At 40.0% G+C, this 9,519-nt stretch overlaps 2 protein-coding genes across 6 annotated transcripts in view; one reads left to right on the top strand and one right to left on the bottom strand.

The window, feature by feature from the left end:
- The first annotated feature begins 1,154 nt into the window (after positions 1–1,154).
- LOC113208267 (signal peptidase complex subunit 2) lies at positions 1,155–2,773 on the top strand. Its single transcript, XM_026425204.2, has 5 exons — positions 1,155–1,321; positions 1,631–1,696; positions 1,788–1,921; positions 2,003–2,164; positions 2,240–2,773. The coding sequence occupies exons 1-5, from the start codon at positions 1,280–1,282 to the stop codon at positions 2,424–2,426; spliced, it is 591 nt and encodes a 196-aa protein (XP_026280989.1). The 5' UTR covers positions 1,155–1,279; the 3' UTR covers positions 2,427–2,773.
- Positions 2,774–2,848: 75 nt separating this feature from the next.
- LOC113208265 (cyclin-dependent kinase 16) overlaps positions 2,849–9,519 on the bottom strand; it is a 16,305-nt gene continuing 9,634 nt past the window's right edge. For all 5 annotated transcript variants that reach the window (XM_052268804.1, XM_026425199.2, XM_026425201.2 and 2 more), the window contains 8 exons: positions 8,816–8,934; positions 8,402–8,735; positions 8,190–8,311; positions 7,997–8,107; positions 7,789–7,922; positions 7,471–7,705; positions 7,306–7,396; positions 2,849–7,179 (listed from right to left, as the gene is read on the bottom strand). In XM_052268804.1, coding sequence (XP_052124764.1) covers positions 7,076–7,179; positions 7,306–7,396; positions 7,471–7,705; positions 7,789–7,922; positions 7,997–8,107; positions 8,190–8,311; positions 8,402–8,735; positions 8,816–8,934 — 1,250 coding nt within the window. In that variant the 3' untranslated portion in view covers positions 2,849–7,075. The remainder of the gene's footprint in view (positions 7,180–7,305; positions 7,397–7,470; positions 7,706–7,788; positions 7,923–7,996; positions 8,108–8,189; positions 8,312–8,401; positions 8,736–8,815; positions 8,935–9,519) is intronic.

Below are 9,519 nucleotides of genomic sequence, written 5' to 3'. Positions count from 1 at the left end.
CAATAGCGCAATATTTGGGTATTTGTCGTTGCTGCCACCCGCCAGCAGGAGCTCCACCACTTCCGTGTGGCATCCCTTTGCCGCCAGACACAGCGGTGGGTCCCTCTTCCCCCGCCCCGCCCACAGCGCCAGCAGCTCTTCCCTACGCGCGGTGCTCTGCTCCGTGTGCTCCCAGAGCGCCTCGATCACCCCCACGTGCCCACCAAGTGCCGCCAAGTGGAGCGCGGTCCGTGACTCACCATCCCGCTGCAGCAGGTCGGCCGCGCGGGCCGTGTGGCCCTGCTCTACCGCCAAGTGGAGCGCGGTCCGTGACTTATCGTCCAGCTTCAGGAGGTTGAGCACTAGGTCGGCGTTACCACACCGCGCGGCATCGTTAAGCCTTTCAGTGTCGTCCAGCTTCAGACGGACAGAGCATGGCCAGCGGGCCAACAGCGCGCGGACGATGTCTGCACTTCCTTCCTTCTCTACGCAGTGTGCTATGTCCGCATCGCGCCAGTGGACGCCGCGCGCCTCGAGCTCCCCGATGAGGGCCGTGAACATCTCCAGGTCCCCCCGGCGCACGGCACAACGGACGGCCTCCCGCCAGCAGACTGATTCCGAAGAGCGCTCAAGGGGAGCTGCCCCATGGGTGCGACAAGGACGGAGCTATACGGAAGGTATAGGAGAGCGCTCTTCGGAATCAGTCGCCAGTTCGCGCTCTGGCCGAGCCGAGCAGCCACTCCACCACGCCGCTGCACTTGCGGCCTCCCCGCGCGGCGAGGCACAGCGGCGTGTGCCCGCCTGCGTCGCTCGTGTCCTTGTTGAGGCCCAGCTCCAGGAGCCGCTGCACGGCCTCCAGGTGGCCCTCTATTGCGCCGCAATGCACAGCGGTGGGTGCACGCTCCCTCGTGCGTTCCACCGCTCCAGCCGCTCGGCTCCCTCCGTGTGCTTCCATAGCAAGTTGATCATTGCCACGGACCCTACCCTTGCTGCAGAAGTCGCCGCGTTCTCATGGCGGCTGCTCTCTTGCCAAGGGTCCGCGCCCTGGCCGAGCAGCCACTGCGGAGGACCACGAACCGCCGACATCCTTTCGCGAGGTGTCGCGGGTTGCCCGCCCTGCGATAGGAAACTCACGGCCGTGTGGATACACCTGGTCGCCAGGGCCAGGTCGCTTTCAGCGCTCCGCGCTCCGTGGTTGCCGGAGGAACTACTAACTAAACTACTGTGCATACGTCAAACAATATACATCATATACTACAACTACTATTTGTGTACGTCAACCGCAAACTAACATCGAGAAATGGCTGGCAACAACAAAGATAAGGACGAAGATGATAAGCCGGTGGGTACAATTGTGCACCCGAACTTGTTGAACTGACGCCCACGGTGTATTTCCTGGACTGTCGCCTTAGACCGTATGCTACCTATCCTTTGAAACATAACCTCTTCCTCTCCTTTTGTATGGCCCCTTTCATTCTCTTCTGAATAAACTCAACGTTATTGTGCCTGCTTCTGATTGCGTTTAAAAGTCGACTTTTTCTTTCTCTCACCTCATTGCCCTCTCTGTACAAAGACGTCAATGTCTGGTGATAGACAGATACCTCTCTTACCTGGACATGGATTTTGACATCTGATTCATTTCTCTTTGCAGTATTTTAAAGTTAACAAATGGGACGGGTCAGCTGTGAAAAATGCCCTTGATGATGCTGTGAAGGAGGTATTAATCAGTTTTGAAAAACATTGATAATTTGTTTGTATTGATTTTTCATATGTTCATGTGTATTGATGATACCCTTTTTGCGGTCCAGGTTCTCATTAAAAAGTATAGCTACCAAGAAAACTTTGGTCTTATGGATGGCAGGCTGGTCATGTGCAGCATCGCTGTCTCAGTGGCTCTGTTTGCTCTTGGATATGATTATGTGTACCCATTCCCAAAATCCAAGTGAGTACTGATACCTTGCACATATGTGTATATTCATTGCCAATAGTAAATCCAGTTTTAAATGATTTCACCTCATTTCAGGCCAATTCTGATTGTTTGTGTATCCACCTACTTTGCATTTATGGGTCTCCTTACCCTTTATACAACATATAAGGAAAAGGGTATATTTGTAACAGCTGTTCAGAAAGACCCTGCTGGATTCAACCCTGATAATACATGGGAAGTCAGTTCTTATCTGAACAAGTGAGTACTGACCTCATCATTTTTCATTCTTATTATTCTAGATGCAATTCTAGAGGACATGTTTTCCATTTCCAGATTTGATGACAAATATCACCTTGATCTTGTGCTATTTAGTGCAAAGGGAAAAAGCAAGAGAGAAGGTTCATTTGTAAAGTCTGTTGCAAATTATTTTGATGAAGAGGGAGTTTTACTTTATGATTTGCTAGAGCCTGATGTATGCAAGCTTCATGACAGTCTGCTTAAAGAGAAGAAAGATAAATAAGTATTATTCTATCAATTGGTCTATTGTTGTCATGTTTTTACAGTTCTCTCCACTTAATTATTGTTTTTTTCTTGTTCGTTTTTTATCACTGAACATGTAATTATTTGTCTTGTGTGTTTCCCTCTTGTAATGCAACTATTACAATACCATTTCTATTGAGACAGAATTGTTTTGCATTTTTAAAGTAGCATCAGTACCATATGCAATATGTTGATCCTGATACTTCATCCAGTCTCATGTATTTTGGGATGTCATCCTTCTTGCAAATTCAAATTCCTATGAAATCCACTTCTTTATAGTGTTTGATGTTGTATGGTACTAAAAATTAAACTACCGGTACAAAAAGACTTGTCTCTAACTTGTTTACTCCTAACTTCTGTTTGAAGAAAAGAGGGCGTTTACAGAAGGTTTCAGAAATCTGATTCAAAGTATGTCTGAATTTATTGTACACACTTATTCAACACTCTTAAAACTCAAGAATGGCATTAACAGAAATTTGTTTGGTTTTCAACTTGAACACAAGGAGGGGTAGATTGCATCAACATCAACTTTACAATAAAATATGCTCAAAACATAAATTTTCCTTTGTTTCTTAAGCTAAATTGTCAAAATCTCCATTCCACAATAATCACTTTCCTAGGAGGTAGGTCAGTAGGTCATTTTGAGAATCATCAAGCAGATCAACAAGATAAAAAGCAACCTCTCAAGGTTGAAATTTTGAAAGTTATTCTTTGAGACACAAGACCAGCATTTTCACAAGAATACTTCAAGAAATGTAATTTTGGCTAAATTTTCAGACAGCATGAAAACTGTATTTTTTTCCCTTTTCAATCAAATTAGACTACGCCATGCCAGTATTGTGAGTGCGCTGAAATGCATCTACCCACATTTAGAAATCACCAAACCTGACCGAATAGACCCTTCACACTGCCACACATGTTAGATTTATGGATGGATCAATTTTAAAAGATCTAGATAACTCATAATTCTACAATTTGTCTAATAAATATATTTAAATAACACTACATCAACATAATTTTCTACACAAGATTTTAAAAATGGGTGAGCCCACACCCAAGAGGGCAAAATGATCCCATTACTCACTGCCTACAAGTCATTCTACCACAGCATCATGTCTTGTGCAAAATTTCATGGGTTTGGAAGGCTTTAATTTAACTCAGTCTATAAAAGGAGATAAACCAAATGGCAAAACTTAAATAACTAAAATACCACAATCACAAAACTAAAACAGTCACAATGAATATTAATTGAAATCATAATAATTAATGATTCATGACACCATGATTAACAGCCAAAGTGTGATGAAATAGAAATCAACACATAGAAACATAAAAGAAGAAAATCTTTTATAAAAGAGAAGGCAGCAGTTCTCCACACTTAAGACGCAGCCAAAAACTTCAAAAAGATTGTCCGCAAATTACCGTACAAAACTCTAAAGTGGTAAAGAGAACAGCTCTAAATTACAATTACACTATATAACAATGATAAACATGACTTTAAATAACAAATGTCAAAAGAGAATGAGGTGAACATGCTTGGAATGAAATGATGAAGTCTCACAAGGATAACATTTAACAATGCAGTTCTACATTGAACAGAACTTTTCATTTCCCCAATTGCATTTGCATTTATGTGCGCTATGAAATAAATGATCAGAAAACAAATGAAGCCAGCTATTATGCTGAGTAACCTCCTGTAAGCTACTACAACTACTGTATATTGAAGTATTCTAGATTAATCACTTCCAGACAGTTTTATTTCCACTATTTTGATGAGTTTTTTTTTAACTGAATTTTTGTAAAGTCTTTCCATAACAGGACGGAAAATCCAAATTGTCCTGTATGAGATTTTTAAAATCGTATTTCTTTTGCGCAGCAGATGGATGTCTATTTATGAACGCAACAGAAGACATAGAAAGGGGAGATGGGATAGAAAAGAATCAGTCATGTATCATGTGGGGGGAAAAAACAACAAATAATCACACTGTCCCTTTTCATCCATTGCCTAACTTGTGAAACTCACTAAGAAAACAAAGCAAAAATTCACATAGTCAAAGCATTACTTAGGTATACTTCATTCACCATTAGTTTACCATTGAGGAGGACTGTAGACTACACGACCATGGGAATTTTCAGTAATCTGTTATCCGATTTTGTGAGTCTCAGAAGGCCCCCAAAATACTTGCAAATGCAATTTTTTTCAATTTCCTGCATGCAGCTGTAATTTATTTTTCTTAAATTTCAACTGGCTAGTCAAAAGATTTTTTTGTGATTTTTTTTTTCATTTTACCCACCTTATTTACCTATTTAATGTAGTTTATACAGTAATATTGCTAATATGTATTTCTCCAGGATTCTAGACCATTAAAGTGGGACCATATGGCAATCAAGAGCAGTCTTTGACTCAAACATGGTTGGGACCAATAAAACACCTCTTTGAGCAGCATACATCTTTACCTTATTGTTATTATGATATACTACATAGGTATTGAGCCTAAAGATTCAATTACATTTATATACAAAATTTGGATGGATTTGACACCTTTTAAAAACTTTTGAGAATAACAAGAGGACACAGAAGAGTGCATGCTGCACACATTCCTTAACAGTTTTCTTTTGATTAAAAATAACATAAAATTTGGCTGTTTTGCAGCTAATGGTACTTTGATCAACCAGTGAGAGTAGTGAAAAGGAGAAAATAGTTTAGCTCCAAGATAAACTTTGAACCAATAAAAGACAGAATCAATAAAATATAGTCCATAATCATACTCTAGAAATATTCAACGACCAATCTGCATCGATTATAAAATGCAGCAGTCACTCAATAATGTAAAATCGACATGATGATTCAAGAAAATAAAAACAGCAAAGTTGAATAACAGAACCCAAAAATATTCTCTATATTGTTCTTTACATTTTGTTTTGAAGAACACTTGTTCATCAATTAAAGCTACCTGCTTAACCAACTAAGCAGATAAAATTAACACTAACAGTTTGATCAGTAAGAGGCAGTGGAGTTTAAACTCTCACAGCTTTACAGAGGATAACATTTCTGTGGTGGTTTGAGAGCTGCGTCTATTTGACCATAATCATTTTCAATAAAAAATTTGTTTTGATGTTACGGATTTACAGTTGGGGACTACAATGATTACATGCTATAGGGCAAGAAACACCTTTCTGAAATGTAGAGGAAAGAACAAGTACCAGCAGGTAAGAGTACAAACAACTCCATGGAGGAACAACAACCTTGAGCAATCAATCATAATAAAAATTTAGCTTTTGATAGATGCTGTAACCTTCTATGTGCTGCAGGTAAATGTGCTTGTACAATGTTGTACAATGAAATCTTCTTAGTAAATCTTACATTTCAGAAAAAATGCAGTGGGTAAGGGGCCATTTATGAAAGCAACGTATTGGACGGACTGCTGATCAGAGAACAATATTTAGAATTTTGTACCTCATATCATAAACAGACAGGATTGGTTCTAAATTTGATCAGTTTCTTCAAGTCAAGTATACTTGTAGATCCAACCAACATGTTTTGGACGCAAAATGTACGATAAATAATTTAGGAGATATCATCATGATCAAATTTCTAATATAGATACAAATAAACCTCAAAGAGTAATATGAATAAAAATACACACGCAGGTTTCATAAAGAACAATTTATAATAAATAATCTGAAAATTAAAATCTAAATATTAAAATCTTTTGGGTGTTGGTTGATCAACAGCAAGGTTTGACCCATACCATAACATACGGCTTATTAAAGTCAAGTATAAAACATACAAACACTTTACGGAAACATTTCATAGGATTTGTAGATTTATAGCAGATACTGGTAAATTTCAAAAATGAAAAAAGAAACACTGAAATATGCACAAAATTAAAATAACTGATGTAACATGGATGACATGTTCATGAATGGGCTGGTTTCTTATTTACTTTGTCACCAAATTTGCTACGTAAACATGACTTGCACATTTTCAGAGTCCTTTTTACTAGTTGTAAGACTGAGACAGTTCAGTCAGGATGATAACCTTGCACCATTAAGATGACATCTTGCAATGTTTAAGGTCTTATTTTTAAAAAATGAAAAAAAAAGATAACTAGTTTCAATTTAATCTCTTCAGTTTCAAACCCAAACATGACTCAATAGCACAAAAAAATTTGCAAATAATACTTGCAAGAAAGAAACATGACATTAGATTTTATACTAATAAAAAAAATGAAAATGGATGAAAGAAAACATAAAGGAATTAAGTATTCAGGTTACTACTTCTTTCAAACAATATTAAGATGTTGGCACATAAAGTCTGATACAGGCGGCTCCCAATTCCACAATTAGAAAAAAGTCTGCAAGTGCAGATCTTGTATGCATTATGTTCAGATAAAATGCACTCCATTTCACGAGAACCACAGCACATTTTTTAAATAATCAGGGAGTAAAAACTTCTATTAGTTAATTTCTTCCTAATGACAAAAGTTCTTACATAGAGAAGCCTGTTCTGGTGAGCGGACTGATCGCCCTGTAGCCCTTGGCATCACAGATAATGAGAGCCTCACTGAGGCAAGTATGACACATAAAAGCATACTTTGACAACAGGATCTTGACCCTGATTTGATCCTAGATAACTTTACTGTTCTCAATGGAGAGGCCATAGGCTCTCATAGCAGGGCGTTTCCTCAATGTTGTCAGTTTGATTCCAGGTATAGTAAAAATAGAGGCAACTGAAAAATAAATTTGGCAGAAGATTAGTATATTTTGCTTAACTAGAAGGGTTTTCTGAAAACAGAAAAAAAATTGTGTAGCTGTGCAGAGTATGAACCAGATAAAAAAAATAAAAAAATACTTACTATCAGGTAATTTATGAACACCAGGTCCCAACGATTGGAAGTAAGGGTGTTTCATACCTTCAGCAGCTGATATTCGCTTCTTGGCATCATACTAAAATGTGATTTCACAGTATTAACGAACAGCAGAACAAGAGAGTTCCAATAAAAGCACTCAGATTATCTTACCAGAAGGAACTTAGATAACAGATGTTTCCCATCTTTATCAGATCTTGATGAAAAACCCATGAAATTATCAACATTACAAGGATCAAATCGATAAGTCTTGTCATAAATCTCTGTTAAAGGCCCAGGTGGAGGTCTTCCTAAATAGGTAAATATCAAGCCAAGCTGCTGATCAGATGTTGAACCAGGGAACAATGGTCTCCCTCGAGCCATCTCATAGAAAATGCACCCAACTCCCCTAAAACAAAAAAAAATATGGTTAGTACCAGAAACATGATTAAACACAATACTGAAATGGGAATTGATTTTTAATAATCTCACCACATATCAATTTGAGTGGAATATTCAGTACAACCTACAAGTACATCTGGTGGCCTATACCATAAAGTGACTACTTCATTGGAGTAGGTTTTTGTAGGCACAGACTTGGCTCTTGCTAAACCAAAATCGGCCAGCTGAAAGATAAATTAAATAGATGCACAAAGTATGTAGAAAAAAGCAGTAATTTTATTTTCAGGCACAGTATTACCTTCAGTTCTCCCTTTTCATTAATAAGAAGGTTTTGAGGTTTCAGGTCTCTGTGTAAAATGCGTCTTTGGTGGCAGTAAGCTAGCCCACGAAGCAATTGAAAGAGAAACAGCTGTAACAAAAGAAACAAAATTATCATACAATAACTAGAAAAGCCAAAAATGGAGATAGCCAAAAATTTGTTCAAGTCTTACCTTAACATTGTTCATACTTAACATGTTTCCACAGTCTTCCATGTACTGTTTTAAGTCTTTCTCCAGGTACTCAAACACAAGGGTGAGTGATTTTTCAGTATGAATAATATCATGGAGAGTAACTAATAAGTACAAAAATGAAACACATGTCAATACTTTTAAATCATCAGATCTTGCAACAATAAGATAAAAAGCTAGGCAAACGAACTTACCAATATTAGCATGGCGAAGGTCTTTCAGGAGAGAAACCTCCCTGATTCCTGTGCATGGTGCTCCTTCCTCTGGTTCTAATTGAATTTCTTTTAAAGCAACAAGATTGTCAGTCAGACGTGATTTTCCTTTAAATACAGTTGCATAGGTTCCCTGGCCTAATTTGTCCAATTTAATATAAGTCTCCATTCGACCAAAACCAATTTCTGACAGTGACTGTCTTCTTGTTGCTCTGCTTAAGGGACCATCGATGGTAGGGCTCACATTTTGTTTGGCAACAAACGATTCAGGTAAATGCAAATCAGCAGGCAAGGACAGTCGTTTGTTTATATCTTGCTGCTCAAACAGAAACAGGGAATAAGTCTCCAAATATAACACAGAACAGGTCGTAATTTGCATGATCACGGTTGACATACTTCACTAAGTCTTCTATTCTTGGGGCGTAATTTAACTGGTGACACAACGTCGTCCGACGCCCCGGATGCCTCCTCTGACTCGCCATCAGATCCAATGCGTAAATTCTCATGTAATACACCTACAAACAAAACAGGAAAACTATTAAATAAGTTATTCGGCACATTTTTATTTTACTTCTTTTTGACAGAGTCGTGCTGGCGCGGCTGACCCCACCCCACCCCCCGCCCCCGCCCTCTGCTGGAGGTCACAGTACCGGGGAGGCATCCTCGCACCAGGGCACCAAGGCCTCCAAGCTACGCCGCGCCGCGCCCTTCCAAAGCCCTTTCCCGTCCAAACCACGGGCAGAGAGAGAGAGAGACCCCGGCCGGCCAGTGGGGGGAGGGAGAGCGGTGATATGCCAATATCCAGCAGCAGCAGCAGCACACCTACGGCCCGTGGCGGAAGCACCCACCCCCACCCCCGAGTCGAGGACTGTGACGTCAGGAGGCGGCCGTGACGTCACCCGGCTCAGCCGAATCCACGCCGGGCAGGCCGGGCAGCGCCGCGGGGAACCGTCTGGTCATTAGAGTCCCCCCAGGGGGAGGAAAGTGGAGGTAGGGGTGGGGGTGTTCAAAAATGAAAAAAGAAACACTGAAATATGCACAAAATTAAAATAACTGATGTAACATGGATGACATGTTCATGAATGGGCTGGTTTCTTATT

The sequence above is a fragment of the Frankliniella occidentalis genome, unplaced genomic scaffold (assembly GCF_000697945.3).
Source record: "Frankliniella occidentalis isolate FOCC.00 unplaced genomic scaffold, Focc_3.1 Scaffold76, whole genome shotgun sequence".
NCBI lineage: Eukaryota > Metazoa > Arthropoda > Insecta > Thysanoptera > Thripidae > Frankliniella > Frankliniella occidentalis.
The sequence above is the reverse complement of the archived record's forward strand: the minus strand, read 5'-3'. Positions and strand labels throughout refer to the sequence as shown.

Bases quoted from the DNA above. Each gene is read 5' to 3' on its own strand.
- LOC113208267 (XM_026425204.2), top strand. From the start codon at position 1,280: ATGGCTGGCAACAACAAAGATAAGGACGAAGATGATAAGCCG. The intron at 1,697-1,787 runs GTATTAATCAGT...TTTGCGGTCCAG, and splicing joins TTGATGATGCTGTGAAGGAG to GTTCTCATTAAAAAGTATAG. The intron at 1,922-2,002 runs GTGAGTACTGAT...ACCTCATTTCAG, and splicing joins TACCCATTCCCAAAATCCAA to GCCAATTCTGATTGTTTGTG.